The following is a 17,566-nucleotide window of genomic DNA, read 5'->3' on the forward strand; positions in this document are numbered from 1 at the left end:
GCAGGCTGCTTTGTCCTGGGTGATTTTGAGTCTCTTGAGTGTTGTTGGAGCTGCACTCATCCAGGCAAGTGGAGAGTATTCCATCACACTCCTGACGTGCCTTGTAGATGGTGGATAGGCTTTTGGGAGTCAGAAGGTGAGTTACTCGCCGCTGGATTCCGAGCCTCTGACCTGCTGTTGAAGCCAGGGTATTTATGTGGCTATTCCAATTCAGTTTCTGGTCAATGGTAACCCCCCAGGATGTTGATAGTGGGGCATTCAGTGATCGTAATGCCATTGAATGTCAAGGCAAGATGGTTAGATTCTCTCTTGTTGGAGATGGTCATTGCCTGGCACTTGTGTGGCGCGAATGTTACTTGCCACTTATCAGCCCAAGCCAGGGCACTGTCCTGGTCTGTCTGCAATTCTACACGGATTGCTTTAGAATCTGAGGAGTCATGAATGGTGCTGAACATTGTGCAATCATCAGCGAACATCCCCACTTCTGACTTTATGATTGTAGGAAGGTGAAGCAACTGAAGATAGTTGGGTCTAGGACATTACCCTGAGGAACTCCTGCAGTGATGTCCTGGAGTTGAGATGATTGACATCCAACATCCACAACCTTCTTCCTTTGCGCCAGGTATGACTCCAACCAGCAAAGAGTTTTTCCCCTGATTCCCATTGATACCAATTTTACAAGGGCTCCTTGATGCCATACTTGGTCAAATGCTGCCTTGATGTCAAGGGTAGTCATTCGCACCGCACATCCTGAGTTCAGCTCTTTTGTCCATGTTTGAACCAAGGCTGTAATGAGGTCAGGAGCTGAGTGGCCCTGGGGAACCCAAACTGTGCGTCACTGAGCAGGTTATTGCTAAGCAAGTGCCGCTTGATAGCATTGTTGGCGACATCTTCCATCACTTTACTGATGCTTGAGAGTAGGCTGATGGGGCGATAATTGCCCAGGTTCGATTTGTACTGCTTTTTGTGTACAGGACAGAGCTTGGCAATTTTGCACATTGCTGGGTAAATACCAGTGTTATAGCTGTACTGGAACAGCTTGGCTAGGAGCGCAGCTAGTTCTGGAGCACAGGTCTTCAGTCCTAGTGCTGGGATGTTGTCAGGGCCCACAGCCTTTGCAGTATCCAGTGCCTTCAGTTATTTCTTGATATCATGCAAAGTGAATTGAATTGGCTGAAGACTGGCATCTCTGATGTTGGGGACTTCAGAAGGAGGCTGAGATGAATCATCCACTTGGCACTTCTGTCACAAATTGTTACAAATGCTTCAGCCTTATCTTTTGCACTGATGTGCTGTGCTCTCCCATCACTGAGGATGGGGATATTTGTGGAGCCACCTCCTCCTGTCAGTTGTTTAATTTTGCACCACCATTCACGAATGGATGTGGCATGACTGCAGAGGATGGATCTGATCCGTTGGTTGTAGGATTGCTTAGTTCTGTCTATCGCATGCTGCTTCCGCTGTTTGGCACGCAAGTAGTCCTGGGTTCTAGCCTCACCAGGCTGACACCTCATTTTGAGCTATGCCTGGTGCTGCTCCTGGCATGCCCTCCTGCACTCTGCATTGAACCAGCCTGTCAATGTCATTGAACAATGACAGTATGAGGAACTAGGCACCAAATTAAGAAGCAGAACCTCAAAGGTAATAATCTCTGGATTCTTACCTGAGCCACGTGCAAATTGGCATAGGTCAAATAAGATTAGAGAAATTAATGCGTGGCTCAAAGACTGGTGTGGTAGAAGTGGGTTTCGGTTCGCGGGGCACTGGCACCCAGTACTGGGGAAAGTGGTCGCTATACCATTGGGACAGTCGCCCCCTGAACCATGCTGGGACCAGCCACAAGCTGCATAACTAGGGAGGTAGAGAGGGTTTTAAAGTAAATAGTGGGGGCAAGGGATCAAATTTGGGAAGATATGGTAAATCAAGGAGTAGAGACAAGGTAAGAGAGAATGGTATTAATATGGGAAATGATAAACAGACTGTGACAGGAAGGGACAGAGCATACAAATCTTAGAGTAAATCAACACATAAGGCTAGAGGTTACAAAAATAATAAAAGGACAAAACTAAAGGCTCTGTATCTGAATGCACGTAGCATTCAAAACAAAACAGATGAACTGAGAGTGCAAATAGAAATAAATAAGTATGATCTGATAGCCATGACAGAGACATGGCTGCAGGATGACATAGATTGGGACCTGAATATTGAATGATACATCGCATTTAGGAAGGACAGGAAGCTAGGAAAAGGTGGAGGGGTAGCTCTGTTAATTAATGATGGTATTAGCACAATAATGAGGGATGACTTAAGTGCAGGAAACCAGGATGTAGAAGCAGTTTGGGTAGAGATGAGAAATCATACAGGCAAGAAGTCACTTGTGGAAGTGGTGTACAATCCACCTAACATTAACCACACTGTAGGATGGGAATTAAAGGAAGAAATAATGGCAGCTTGTCAGAAAGGTACAGCGATAATTAGAGAGATTTTAACCTACATGTAGACTGGAAAAATCAGATGGGTAGAGGTAGCCTGGATGAGGAGTACATAGAATGTTTTCGGGATAATTTCTTGGAACAGTACTTTCTGGAGCCAACAGACAGACAGCAGGCTATACTAGACCTGGTATTGTGCAACGAGATAGGATTAAATAATGACCTCACAGTTAAGACACCCCTAGGTAGCAGCGATCATAATATGATTGAATTTTATATTCAATTTGAGGGAGAGAAGAGTGGGTCCAAGACTAGTATTTTAAACTTACATAAGGGTAATTATGAGGGCATGAAAGCAGAGCTCGCTAAGATGAACTGGCAAATCAGGTTAGGGGATAGGTCAATAGAGATGCAGTGGCAGACATTTAAGGGCATATTTCAGAATACACAGAATAGATACATTTCAATGAGAAAGAAAATTCCTAGGATGGGACCCGCAATCGGTGGTTAACGAAAACTGTTAAAGATAGTATCAAACTTAAAGAAAAAGCTTATAATTGCATAACGACGGGAGGCAGGTCAGAAGATTGGACAGAATGTAAAAAACAGCCAAGAATGATTTAAAGATTGATAGGAAGGTAAAATTAGAGTACGAGAGAAAACTAGTTAGAAATATAAGTTTCTATAGATATTTAAAAAAGAAAAGTTAACAAAGTGAGCATTGGTCCTCTAGAAAGTGAGTCTGGGGAATTAATAATGGATAATAAGGAGATGGCAGATGAATTGAACAGGTATTTTGCATCGGTCTTCATGATTGAGAATACAAGTAACGTCCTAGTATTAGCTGTAAGTCAGGAAATGGAAGGGAGGGAGGAACTCAAGAAAATTACAATCACCAGGGAAGTGGTACTGAACAAATTGTTGGAGCTGCAGGCTGACAAATCCCCGGGTCCTGATGGATTTCATCCCAGGATATTAAAAGAAGTGGCTAGTGAGATAGCTGATGTGTTAGTTTTAGTTTTCCAAAATTCCCGAGATTCGGGGAAGGTTCCATTAGATTGGAAAATAGCAAATGTAACTCCTTTATTCAAAAAGGGAGGGAGACAGAAAGCAGGAAACTACAGGCCAGTTAGGTTAACATCTGTCTTAGGGAAAATGTTAGAAGCTATTATTAAAGACGTTATAGCAGGGTATTTAGAAAATAAATCAAGGTAATCAGGCAAAGTCAACATGGTTTTGTGAAAGGTTGGTTATGTTTAACCAATTTATTGGAGTTCTTTGAGCAAGTTACATTTGCTGTGGATAAAGGGGAATCGGTGGATGTATTGTACTTAGATTTCCAGAAGGCATTTGGTAAGGTGCCACATCAAAGGTTATTGCAGAAAATAAAAACTCATGGTGCAGGAGGTAATATATTGGCATGGATAGAAGATTGCTAGCTAACAGGAAACAGACAGTAGGCATAAATAGGTCATTTTCTGGTTGGCAAGATGTAACGGGTGGTGTGCCACAGGGATCTGTGCTGGTGCTTCAACTTTTTACTATTTATATAAAAGACTTAGATGAAGGGACCGAAGGTATGATTGCTAAATTTGCTGATGACACAAAGATAGGTAGGAAAGTAACTTGTCAAGAGGACATAAGGGGGCTACAAAGGGGTTTAGATAGGTTAAGTGAGTGGGCAAAGACCTGGCAAATGGAGTATAATGTGGGAAAGTGTGAAATTGTCCACTTTGGCAGGAAGAATAAAAAAGAAGCGTATTATCTAAATGGTGAGAGATTTCAGAGCTCTGAGATGCAGAGGGATCTGAATGTCCTAGTGCATGAATTGCAAAAGGTTAGTATGCAGGTACAGCATGTAATTAGGAAAGCTAATAGAATGTTATCATTTATCGCAAGGGGAATTGAATACAAAAGTAGGGAGGTTATGCTTCAGCTATACAGGGCATTGGTGAGACCACATCTGGAGTACTGTGTACACTACTGGTCTCCTTATTTAAGGAATGATGTAAGTGCGTTGGAGGCAGTTCAGAGAAGGTTTACTAGACTAATACCTGGAATGGACGGGCTGTCTTACAAGGAAAATTGGACTGGCGAGGCTTGTGTCCGCTGGAATTTAGAAGAGTAAGAGGCGACTTGATTGAAACATATAAGATCCTGAGGGGCTTTGACAGGGTGGGTGTGGAAAGGATGTTTCCCCTTGTGGGAGAATCTAGAACTAGGGGTCACTGTTTAAGAATAAGGGGTTGCCCATTTTAGACAGGGATGAGGAGAAATTTTTTCTCTGAGGGTTGTGAGTCTTTGGAATTCTCTTCCTCAAAAGGCAGAGTCTTTGAATATTTTTTAAGGCAGAGGTAGGTAGATAAGCAAGGGGGTGAAAGGTTATCGGGGGTAGGTGGAAATGTGGAGTAATAAGCTCAGCCATGAACTTATTGAAAGGTTTGAGGGGCCAAGTGGCCTACTCCTGCTCCTAATTCGTATGGTCGTATGCTCCCTGCTGTGTTCTCACCTTGTTAACCTGGCAGGTTTCACACAGCTTAGAAACCTATTCGCTGGCTACTAAAGCTTGAATTCAGGGTTAAAGACTCAATTAATTTCACTCTCTAAATTACTTAACCGACAGCTCCACAGGGGTTTCCTGCTCACCTCCAAACATGCCCCAGTTAATCCCAGAAGTGGGCAGGATCATGTTAGGCTCCTGACCCCACCCCCCCCCAGCACTTTTTATGGCTTCAGACTCCCACCCCATCCCGCCCACCCACACCCAAATCCACCACAAACCTTGGCAGTTGATATTCTGCCCATTGAGTCTAGAGGTGACAAAGGCATATATGAGGGTTTCAGCAGCAATAGAGTTGAGGTAGCAGCAGAGAAAGGCAATGTTGTGAAGGTGGAAGTAAGCAGTCTTTTTGATGGAGAAGTCATGCAGCTCAATTTTCGATTTCATTAAGCATAGACGTGCATCCCAGGAATATTATTCCCAATTCACCAGTTTTGTTTTTGTATCGCCAATTAACAGCTCAACTGAAGGTTGTTCTCATGAAGCTTCATTAGCCATTCCAATTCATCACAATAAAAACTACAGCAAAGACTTGGAATTCATTCACATAGCTCTACGTGTTATGTCAATTCCCCAGAGGCAGACAATGTTGTGGATCGCTATCTGCATGGCCCATGTGGGTTTCGGTAACAATATCAAAAAGGAAACCTAAGTAGACCACGGAGTAGCCCACAGTGCTGCCTGCCTCTGGAGAATTTATGTAGTCTGCATCGCACCACTTTGAAGCAATGCTATGCAATCAAATTTTTCCCCCTTAGTATTATCAATTGAGTTAGCGAATTTTCATGTAATTTGTTATTTTTGTATCCAAGCAAGGTGCATCAATTAAAATAAAAGCAAAATACTGCAGCTGCTGGAATTCTGAAATAAAAACAAGAAATGCTGGAAATACTCAGCAGGTCTTGCAACATCTGTGGAGCTTCATCAGGGCCACTGACCTGAAACGTTAACTCTGCTTCTCTCTCCACAGATGCTGCCAGACCTGCTGAGTATTTCCAGTATTTCTTGTTTTTATTTGCGTCAGTTAAAAATTCCTTAAAAATAGTGCAAACTGTTATATTGGTACTGCTTATCTTTTAGTTTTAATAAACTTGTTCCTTATCTTATATTCTAAACTCATTCATGGGACTCAGAGGTAAGATGTGGAAAATGAATAAACCCCTGTCTTTGTAATGCTTCCGAATATGGTTAAGGAAGCTGACATAAATGTCAAATGAACAGGATGTGAAAAGACTTACGTGACAACTGGATGCTTTGTGTAATCAGAATCACATGCTCCTGTCAGAACACTGGAGAGGGGACATGCCTTTTTGTAAAACAAATAAAAATATATATAGCAAAAATATTCTTTCAAATGCAACTGCAAAGTTTATTGTAATTTCTATTTATTAAAGCAATTTTTTTTTACCTCAATATGGATTTGCTTCTGTCGTATTTCCTTATAGAGTACAGGATCCTGAATGGTTGCATAACCATGACCAATTCTTTCAGCCTTTAAAATTTCCACAGCCTATCAAAGTAATAATTTTTTTAAAAAGTGTTACTCTTCAGTGTGCCCATTCTGAAACCATAAAGGGATGAATATTCAAAATTCCCAAGTCCATTTGGAACTTAAACTGTTCACGGACAGCACACAGTGGACTAGATATTGCAGTTAGTGGTGAAGTGGCGGCACTCGCCACTCACTGTGAGGAAAGCTGTACATAGTGATCTAGTGATCTCTGTGGCTTGGATTTCACCTTTCCCCACATCAATTTGAATTTGGCGCCAAGTCAGGTGGATCGCCAGCCATCCAACAACAATGAAGATATCAGACATGTTGAAGAATTCTCGGACAGCAAAACAGAAAATTAAAAGAACTGATTATCCTTCACTTTTTACATATAATTTAACAGAGAGCAAAGTAAAGGTTGCACCATAAACATAGGATTAAATCAAAAAGAAAATGTTAAAAATGTGGAATTATTCATAATTTCACAAATATGAAATTAGTCTTTCAAGGTCAGAGGGGTTTTCAGCAGTAATTATGAACTTAATACACCATTAAAAACCCAATAAATACCTCATTCAACAAGGTGTAACTTTTTCAAGACTAATGATGTATATAAGAACATAAGAAATAGGAACAGAAATAGGCCATTCACAACCCTGAGTCTGCTGCTCCATTCAAAAAGATCAAGGCTGATCTTTGACCTCAACTCCATTTTTTCACCTGACCCACATATTCCTTGATTCTATTTATTTAGAGATACAGCACTGAAACAGGCCCTTCGGTCCACCGAGTCGCTGCCGACCAACAACCACCCATTTATACTAATCCTACATTAATCCCATATTCTCAACCACATCCCGACCATTCTCCTACTACCTACCTACACTAGGGGCAATTTACGATGGCCAATTTACCTATCAACCCGCAAGTCTTTGGCTGTGGGAGGAAACCAGAGCACCCAGTGGAAATCCACGAGGTCACAGGGAGAACTTGCAAACTCCGCACAGGTAGCACCCAGAACTGAACCGGGGTCGCTAGAGCTGTGAGGCTATGGTGCTAACCACTGCACCACTGTGCCCTTAGTGTCCAAAAATTTAAAATGATCTTATCCTTGAATATACTCAACAACTGAGCATCCACAGCTCTCTGGGATAGAGAATTCTAAAGATTTACAACTGAGTGAAGAAACATCTCCTCTTCTCAGTCCTAAATGGCTGACCCCCTTATCCTGAGATTGTGCCCCCTAGTTCTAGACTAACTAGCCAGAGGAAACAGCCATTCAGCATCTGCTCTGTCAAGCCCTCTCAGAATCACACGTTTCAATGAGGTGACCTCTCATTCTTCTAAACTCCAGAGAGTATATGCCCATTCTACTCAATCTCTCCCCATGGAACTGCCCTCTCAGCCCAAGTAAAAGTGGAAGTTCTCATCAGTTCAATTATTTCGAATTGTTTTCAGTCTGAGGGGACTTCAACAGCACACCCTATGGAAATGCATAGAATGATTGACAGCGACTTCTGGAAATCTGTGTTTTACTGTTCATGCGGATGCCAGAAGTTGTTCTTGGTTTCAGAGGAGTAATAATGGCAAATGTAGACAGTTTGACCATCATTACTACTGCAAAATCCAGGCCATTGCTTTTTTTTGTTTGAAATTGTTTTAACAATTTTAACAATTGTGAAGTGTTTCAAGCTGTGTGGCTTGGTATTTTGGAAATGAAGGGGACTACTTTCAAAACACAATTCTTGCACCCACCTATTTTATGTCATTGTCCCTGTGGTCAGCACCACCAAAATCAGATTCACTGGCCACTCATCTAGTTGCTGTATGTGAGACATGGCTGCGTGCAGCATGGTTGCCATGTTTGCCAATGTAACAGCAGCAAGTGCACTTAAAGCAATGAATTGTATCAGAAGCACTTTGGGACATCATAGAGACATGATAAGGCAATACATAAATGCAAGTTCTTTCTTACAACAGCTTATTGGTAGTAACTAGACTATTTCTTTCTAAGCCTCTTATTTATCATTCTTTAATCAAAGCTTTTTTGCCTCCATGGTCCAGTTTTCGACTCAGAAATTACGAATTGTTGAAGAATATAAACTTTTCTTCTGAAGTTTGAGCCTATAAATTACCGTGTAACATTAGAATATGAACACTTTGCATGGCATAAATTCTTCGATTTTGACTTCATTTAAGCATTTTTAAAGCATATACATTTTTCGTCTGTAGTGATGATTTCCAGTTTTCCCAACATTACTGAGAATAAGGTGAATTTACTTTGTTATCCTTTTCTTTACAAAGGAAAATTCCACATCAAATCGTCCTGCAGATGTCTTTAAAATAAAATGTGAGCAGAATTATGGAATATTAGTACAATCCAAGTATGAGCTGTAATTGTGTAGTTTTGGTTATGAAAAGTAATATGACATCTCAATATGTCCAGATCAAGAAACACTGTTTAACTGTTAGTTACATTTTTGTTCAAGTGTTGTGTATTCGAATATAAAAAAGTTACCTAATATTACTACTTTGGCCAATTTATTCTCCAACAATTTGGAGTTATAAATGACAGGGGAATTCTAATGTCAAAGCACCAGCCACTAATTTCAGATAGTGATTAAATAGGAACAAAACTAAGGAGCACCTATATGAAAATAACCTACTAAATGGCAGCTAGCATAGTTTCAAAAAGGGCAAAACCTGTCTGGCCAACTTACTTTTTTGAGGAGGTAATATCGCAACTGGATTTTGGAAAGTTCAGTTAAAGTATATTTGGCTAAACATTCATTTGCCCTGTTTTTTGGGCATAAGTCACAATTTATGACATGCCTGCACCAGTTCCTTTGGAGGTGGGCAGCGCACAAACTTACTGCTCCCACCTTTTTTACCTGATTGCAGCATGGGCCGAACAGACTCCTGGCTGTTGGTCTGCTCTTGGTCCTGCCAGCTGCCTCTGTGCTCAGCTGGGGGTCAAATAGAGTTGTGCTGAGATCATGCGGTGCAACCAGCTTGCTCTTCTTAAAGGCAGACTATCCCTCTTAAAGGGACACTGCACTGAATAATATTGCTGAAATTTAAAAGATGGAAAATGGAACACCAGGGCAGTCAGAGGGTTCCAGGGGGATGGATGTGGCACTGGAGGCATTAATGGAGCTGGGCAAGAGGAGGGCTGCCTTAGTTGCACAGGGGGTAGGAGAGGGTGGAACTATGAGACCCTTAGGGACCACACTCGGAAGGGAGCGAGAGCAGGTGGTCAGGGAGATCAACTCCCAGGGCTGAATTTTCGGGGGACATTGAAGTCCTGTTGCCAGGGCTGAAAGTGGGATGCAACCCCACTCCAGTGGTCTGTGGGTCCCTAGGGCAGCATTTTGCCACTGGTGGCCAACAAACATCGAATAGACGACAGTGACCTGCTCCCATGAGCTGCCAGACCAATCAGAGGGCCAGCAGCCTCGTCAGTGCCACCATGAGCAGTGGCCATTGCTGAGGCTGCATCACCAAGGAGAGGGCAGCTCAACTGCAAGCCGCCTTCAAAGAGAGGTTTTTTTTGTGGGGGGGGGGGGGGAAATTGAGGCCAGGTAGCAGGCCTTAGCAATGGCGTGGTACTGGGTGTTGTTCTGGTGGTGCCACCTTGGTTGCGGGGATGGCCATTGCTCCGGGGGGCCCTTCCTTGGGCTATGGTGCTATGGTGAGCCCATCAAGGAGGCACCTCCGGGAACCTGCTGGGAACCTGCTAGCGTTTACCTGGCAGTCTCCCCACTCAGCGGTGGGCCCTCCCAATGCAGGCAATATGCAGGGGAGGGAGGTGACCTTTAATTGAGCAATTAATTACCTCAATTGGTCACCCAGAGGGTGGCTGAGCTGCTACGGATCCCACCATTCACAATATGCCTTGGTGGCAGGAGGATGTCAGGCTCCCCTCCCAATACCTTCCCCGCCATATTGCCAACCTTCCTGCCTCCTAGCCCATCACCAATGGGTTGGGAAAATTCAGCCCCCAGAGTTTGGACATGACAATCTGGCAGCAGTACCACAAGCTGTCTAATGACCTCACGTAGGTGGTCATGATCAGTGAATGAATCTTCATATGACATCTCATACTCTCCGAAGCACCAGCCGCTCACGCTGCATAATGCAGCACATCCTAGCACTCGCCTAGCTGCATTCCCTGACACACAGGATTCATGCCCAACATCTAGATACTCCACTTCACCCTCACACACTTACCAATGCTGCCAACCTCACACCCACCTCCAGCTATTCAGCTATGGCAGGCACCTTACCCAAACACAGGGCTACACAACCGCTGGTATTCTGCGCTCTCTCTTGCAGGACAAGGTGGCCCATAACAGGAGGGAGCAGAGCTGACAGTGGACAAGGACACCTGCATCTCCTGTTATGGGCCCTACAGAGGAGATAGCTCTCTGCATCATGAGATCAGGTGCGATGAAACCTGTGGGATCCGACGTCACTGAAAACATTGAGAACGAGGGCATTTTCCTGCCTCATGAACCTCAACTCCCAGCATACCCTCATCCACTACCTGGCATGAGCAAGCTGCTGATGGTGTGACCATGGGCCTTTTGCTTTCCACCCCACCTTCCTCACACCAACATTTTCCCTTCTGATTTCCTGCTTTCTGACACCCAAGAACTGCCACTTGCCCAGCCACATCAGTCCAGGAGAAAAGAAAGAGCAACAGCACAGCACTAATGAAGAGGCCTACCACTTGATCTGAGACTTCCAGCAACCAGCTCAGATACTGGTACAACATGAACCTTAGAGGTTAGTATAGAGCAGGGGATCAGTATGTGGTGAGTCATCTGGGCATGAGTGGCCTGTAGCCAGGACGGGGGAAAGGGTGGTTCATTTGCCACCTCACAGGAAAGTGAGGTTGCAGATGGTTTCTGCTGTGGAGGATTCAAAGGAGGATCTCGATGGGGTGGCATACAGGAGAGTGTTGAATCGGATGCATACTGAGATGCTGGGTGCATTAGCTGGCCTGCCAGACAGCCTCCTGTCACAATCAAGGAGCATGGAGGAGTCTGGCTTCAAATTGGTCGAGAACATCGCGCAAAGTTTGCCCTCTCTACAACCTCTTCGCCATCTCCCTGTCGTCCTGCAAGACCCAGAGGCACTGCAACTGTCCCCATATCTGTTGCAGTCTTTGTGTGGACTGGTCACCTAATTCTCTGCCCTCCCTGTGAGGATGCAGCAACACTCATTGGAAAGTCTAAGAACTCATCACACACCTCCAAAAACACTCCAGGGTACTTCCAAGCACTTGCAATAGCAGAAGTTCTTCAAAATTATTTTAACTGCAATTTGGATGCTTAGCCCTTTAAGGAAGGCTCGTACAGGGCTGACCTTGGAGCTCAGCACTTGTTGTTTGTAGAGTGATGTACAAATATGTTGCCTGGCCCTGCGTGGTTCAAATTATATATCCTGGCATCACATCAGCCAGTTGGGCTGTGATGTTCAAAATCATGAGGGATCTGGACAGAGTATACAGGGAAACACTGTTCCCATTGTTGGAAGGATTGAGAACAAGAGGGCACAGATTTAAGGTAACTGGCAAAAGAAGCAATGGCGACATGAGGAAGAACTTTTTCACGCAGCGAGTGGTTAGGATCTGGACTGCACTGCCTGAGACTGTGGTGGAGACAGGTTCAAACGAGACATTCAAGAGGGAATTGGGGTGTTATCTGAAAAGGAAGAATGTGCAGGGCTATGTGGAGAAGGCTGGCGAGTGGCACTAGGTAAATAAATTGCTCTTTCGGAGAGCCAGAGCAGACACAAGGAGTCAAATGGCTGTAACAATTCTGTGATTCTGCGATACAGCTCACTCCTCTTTTACAAACATAAACAGGAGACGAGGTAGTGAAAAATATATAGCCAAATCCACCCTTTCTGGTGTGCTCCACAAATGTATTGCCTGCCCACCCCCTGCCATTTATCTCATCACTTTATATTGTGCTTCTCTTTGGTCATGTTTCATTCTTTTGTCATATTGACAGAAAATAGAAATAAAGCCCTCAGAACAAACAATGTATATGCACAGATTTTTCATTCCATTTCATTTCAAGCAGAATTTACTACAGCGTCAGGACAAACCTGAGTAAAGAGCAGAACAACAAAAAAGTGCTGAGAAGGAAAGCTAGTTGTAGGAAACCAGGAAAGAGCAAGTCAGGCAGCATCTGTGGAGAGAGGAAGATAGGGTTAGCATTTCAGGTCAATGGGTTTTTGTCAGAAGTTACAGGTGGACAGCTTATAAAGAGGACAGAACTATGGAAAATGGGATGGGTACAAAAAGAATGGGTTTGTGATTAGGTGGAGGACAGGGGATGATTAAATGGCAGAAGTGATAATGGTGTGATAAAAGGAAGAAATAATGAGAGAAATTAGAGAAACTGCATCTGTGACCCAAAGGAGGTATAAATTGCCACAAACAGTGGCGGAGGAGGAGAGAAGCATGGAAAATTTGGCAAAGTGGAGAATGCTCCAATGGCTCGGGTGTATGCTGGAAGAAAAAGTGTCTTTACACCAGTATTACAGATCCCCAAAGATAGAAAATGGTCATGGTTTAGCATTGACACAGCTATGTTTTTATCTTCCTATTCAAGAAACAGCCTGAAGTATAAATGGGTGGATGGGCTGGGCTTCATGATTAGGGGATAATACCTCCAAAGCGATAGGTCCAGATTCTGACTGGGATTTCTGTTTTGGCAGAATTCAGATTCAATGTTGGCAGGGTGGCCTGCCACTGACCAGGTTTAAGATGCAGAGACAATTTTTTTACATGCTTCCAGTGGAATTTTCACATCCATTAAGGAACCCAACTCAGAGCAGGAGGCAAATTGTATTTGTTTGTTTGCTAGAGCGTGTCTGGCTGGTTTCTTCTGGAGTGGAGACTGACAGGAAATGCGTTGGAGAATATGTTCCTGGCAACTGTATTTCCAAATGAATATATTTTACATCCCCTGTTATTTCTTGGGGATAAATCCCAGAATTGTTGGAGTAAAAAAGCCAGGCCAATAGAGCAGTTTCTGGGCTAATTTCCCACTTGCATCTAATTGAGTTATGTTTAGGAGTCAGCAAACTCCCCTGGAAAGTCCCGAGCCCTGACATTATTGGGGATGCAGGGAGGTATCAGTGGAGTGCAATAGCTGGGGTGGTGGGGGTGGGGAAAACACAGGGATGGGGAGATCCAGACCACATTATCATTTTTTTTGTCTGTTTCCTGCCAAGCAGGCAGCCAGTTTGTCAGGCTGGCAAGACTGCCAGGCAGGAATATTGTAGCTCTGGTCTCTGAATATAAATGGATGACTTCTCAATGGAACCATTGCACAACAGGATGTTTTACAGTACCATGTGGATGGATGCACCTGCTACAGATAGTGATGCAACTTCCGACATCACATTGAAACCAGACAGCTACAATTCTGTAACTATTGATCAATCACCAATTCATGCGCATTACTAAAATAATTTAGTAGATAAATCAATAGCTTTTCTAGTCATTATGTTTTTTTGCCATGTTTATATACTCACAATTAGGAATGGGCAAACATTTTAAAGAAAACAAAATCACATATTTTCCTGCAATTAAATCACAAAGTTTTTTATTACGGAATATGTCAGTACTCCTCTTTGTGAGTAATATTATTATTGAAGCACTGGAATGATAATCACTAAAATTGACCACAGCAACAATTCAAAATCAGTTAAAGCAAGTTTCCATATTTTATCTTAATGACAGATTAACTCTGATCACCATGACCACGAAACAACTTTTATCAAATACCCTTACCTCACGAACCACTTTTGGAGGTCCAGCTTCCCCAGCGTGAACGGTACGATGGATACCATATTTCACAGCCATCTGGAGGGGGATCAAAATCAAACAAAATTATATTTTTAATATTACATTTTTCCTGTCCTGAAGGTACTGATTTATGCTTGGATTAGGTTCACAGGCACTGGCACCTTCCCAGTACCTCAACCAAGCAAGAGCCCAGACAATCTCAGAGGTTGTAGTAGCATGCTGTCATAAGAAATGCAACAAAGCAGACCATAATGTGCTGAAACAACACCTGCTCCCTGGACTGCTCCGGAGGGGCCCTGCAGTATTTGGTAGAGCACGTGTCAAGATTTGTGGTGATCTGTTGCACGCTGCCATCATGAGTGCACATCCCTTGCCACCAGCTATATGGCAACCAGTTGACAAGTAGGATGAGAAAGAGGAGGTTGGAGGCAATCTAGATAGGGAATCAGATAAGCACCTGAAAGGAAAAAATTTGCAGGGCTACAGGAAAATGGCCAGGGAGTGGGACTAGATCAGCTATGATCTAGATCAGGCTCGACAGGCTAAATGGCCTACTCCTGCTCCTATGTTCCGACGTTCACATGACTAGCTAAACTGCTCTTGCAGAAAGCTGGCATGGGTTCAGTTGGCCAAGTGGCCTCCTTCTGTGTTGTAAGCATTCTATGATACTACACAGTGCTACCTCAATGGCTGCAACAGTGGCTCTTAGCTTCCGGGAGCGGAGCGGACCTGTGGGGAGAACGCCGAGAGCAGAGCCTATAAATCAACCCCGAGGATCGAGGCCCAGTCTCTTACCTTCCGGGAGCGGAGAGCAGTCGAACCTCTTCCAGCGCACCAGAGTTTTGAAAAAAAAGGGCAAACAGTGACGTCAGGGGAGAGCTGCAAGGTGATTGGTTGGTGAGTAGCAGCTGTTAGAATATCTTAAAAAAATAAGGGGAAAGCTGTTTTTCTTGTTGGAAAAAAAACCTCTGGTGATAAGGTGAGTACTACGAAAGTGTTTTTTTTTTAAGGACTTTAGATTGAAATGGGTAGAACAAGGCCCCTGGTATAATCAGTATTTTTTTAATTAAGGGAGTAACTAATTAATCTAAGGATAAGTCATGGCAGGAGAGCTCAGCCCCGTGATCTGCTCCTCCTGCGCTATGTGGGAAATCAGGGATGCTTCCAGTGTCCCTGATGACCATGTGTGCAGGAAGTGTATCCAGCTGCAGCTACTAACTACCCGCATTATGGAGCTGAAGCTGCGGGTGGATTCACTGTGGAGCATCCGTGATGCTGAGGATGTCGTGGATAGCACGTTTAGTGAGGTGGTCACACCACAGGTAATGGCTGCACAGGCAGAAAAGAGATGGGTGACCACCAGACGGAGTAGTAGGCGCAAACAGGTAGTGCAGGAGTCCCCTGTGGCCATCCCCCTCTCAAACAGAAATATTGCTTTGGATACTGTTGGGGGGGATGACCTCACAGGGCAAAGCAGCAACAACCAAGTTCGTGGCACCATGGAGGGCTCTGCTGCACAGCAGGGGTGGAAAAGGGGTAGAAAAGCTATAGTGATAGGGGATTCTATCGTAAGGGGTGCAGATAGGCGTTTCTGTGGCCATAAACGAGACTCCAGGATGGTATGTTGCCTCCCTGGTGCCAGGGTCAAGGATATCTCGGAGAGGCTGCAGGACATTCTGAAAGGCGAGGGTGAGCAGCCAGAGGTCGTGGTCCATATTGGCACTAACGACATAGGCAGGAAGAGAGATGAGGTTCTGCAAAGTGAATATAGGGAGTTAGGCAGAAGGTTAAAAAGCAGGACCTCTAGGGTTGTAATCTCAGGATTCCTCCCTGTGCCACGTGCTAGTGAGGTTAGGAATAGGAGGATTAGGCAAATGAATGCGAGGCTGAAGAGCTGGTGTATGCGGGAGGGCTTCAGCTACGTGGATCATTGGGATCTCTTCTGGTGCAGAGGCGACCTGTACAAGAAGGACAGGTTACATCTAAACTGGAGGGGGACCAATATCCTTGCAGGGAGGCTTGCTAGTACTACTCGGGAGGGTTTAAATTAGTCTTACAGGGGGGTGGGACCCAAAGCAGTAGTCTCTCCGATGAGATAGTTGAGGCAAATGTTAAAGGTTAAAGCAAGCAAGTCCAGTAGGCAGGCTGGGCAGGGGCAGGACAGGGAGCGTGGAAGGTCTGGTTGGCTAAACTGCATTTACTTTAATGCAAGAAGCCTTACAGGTAAGGCAGATGAACTCAGAGCATGGATCGGTACATGGGATTGTGATATTATAGCTATTACGGAAACGTGGTTGAGGGATGGGTAGGACTGGCAGCTCAATGTTCCGGGGTACCGATCCTTCCGGCATGACAGAGGTGGAGGTAAGAGAGGAGGGGGAGTTGCGCTATTGATTAAGGAGGACATCACGGCAGTATTTAGAGAGGATATCCCGGGGGGAATGTCCAGCGAGGCCATATGTGTAGAACTTAGAAATAAGAAAGGGGTGATCACTTTGATGGGATACTATAGGCCCCCCAATAGTCAGAGGGAAGTGGAGGAGCATATATGTAGGGAAATCACAGATAGGTGTAGGAATTATAGGGTTGTAATAGTAGGTGATTTTAACTTCCCTAATATTGACTGGGACTGCCTTAGTGCAAAGGGATCAGATGGGGAAGATTTTGTTAAGTGTGTCCAGGATAGTTTTCTGAAGCAGTATGTGGATGGCCCTACTAGAGAAAGGGCTACATGTGACCTCCTCTTAGGAAATGAGGATGGGCAGGTAATTGATGTGTCAGTGTGGAAGCACTTTGAGACCAGTGACCAGAACTCTATTAGCTTCAAGATAGTTATGGAAAAGGATAGGACTGGTCCTCAGGTTGAAGTCCTAAATTAGGGGAAGGCTAATTTCGATGGCATTAGACAGGAACTCTCAAAAGTTGAATGGGAGAGGCTGTTTACAGATAAAGGGACGTCTGGCAAGTAGGAGGCTTTTAAAAGTGAGATAGGAAAAGTTCAGGGCCGGCATGTTCCTGTTAGATGGAAGGGCAAGGCTGGCAAGTTTAGGGAACCTTGGTTGACGTGGGATATTGAGGGTCTGGTCAGGACAAAGAAGGAGGCATAGGTCAGGTATAGGCAGCAAGTCCCTCGAGGAGTATAGGGGATGTAGGACTAGACTTAAGAAGGAAATTAAGAGGGCAAAAAGGGGCCATGAGATTTCCCCAGCAGATAAGATAAAGGAGAACCCTGAAAGATTCGATAAGTATATTAA

At 44.2% G+C, this 17,566-nt stretch overlaps 1 protein-coding gene across 2 annotated transcripts in view; it reads right to left on the bottom strand.

The window, feature by feature from the left end:
• Window positions 1-17,566, bottom strand: part of LOC137370045 (adenosine deaminase-like) — an 88,793-nt gene that overhangs the window by 19,589 nt on the left and 51,638 nt on the right. For both annotated transcript variants that reach the window (XM_068032089.1, XM_068032090.1), the window contains exons 7-9: window positions 14,298-14,369; window positions 6,401-6,502; window positions 6,231-6,298 (exon numbers count right to left, since the gene is read on the bottom strand). In XM_068032089.1, coding sequence (XP_067888190.1) covers window positions 6,231-6,298; window positions 6,401-6,502; window positions 14,298-14,369 — 242 coding nt within the window. The remainder of the gene's footprint in view (window positions 1-6,230; window positions 6,299-6,400; window positions 6,503-14,297; window positions 14,370-17,566) is intronic.

This window comes from Heterodontus francisci, chromosome 5, assembly GCF_036365525.1.
Source record: "Heterodontus francisci isolate sHetFra1 chromosome 5, sHetFra1.hap1, whole genome shotgun sequence".
Lineage (NCBI taxonomy): Eukaryota > Metazoa > Chordata > Chondrichthyes > Heterodontiformes > Heterodontidae > Heterodontus > Heterodontus francisci.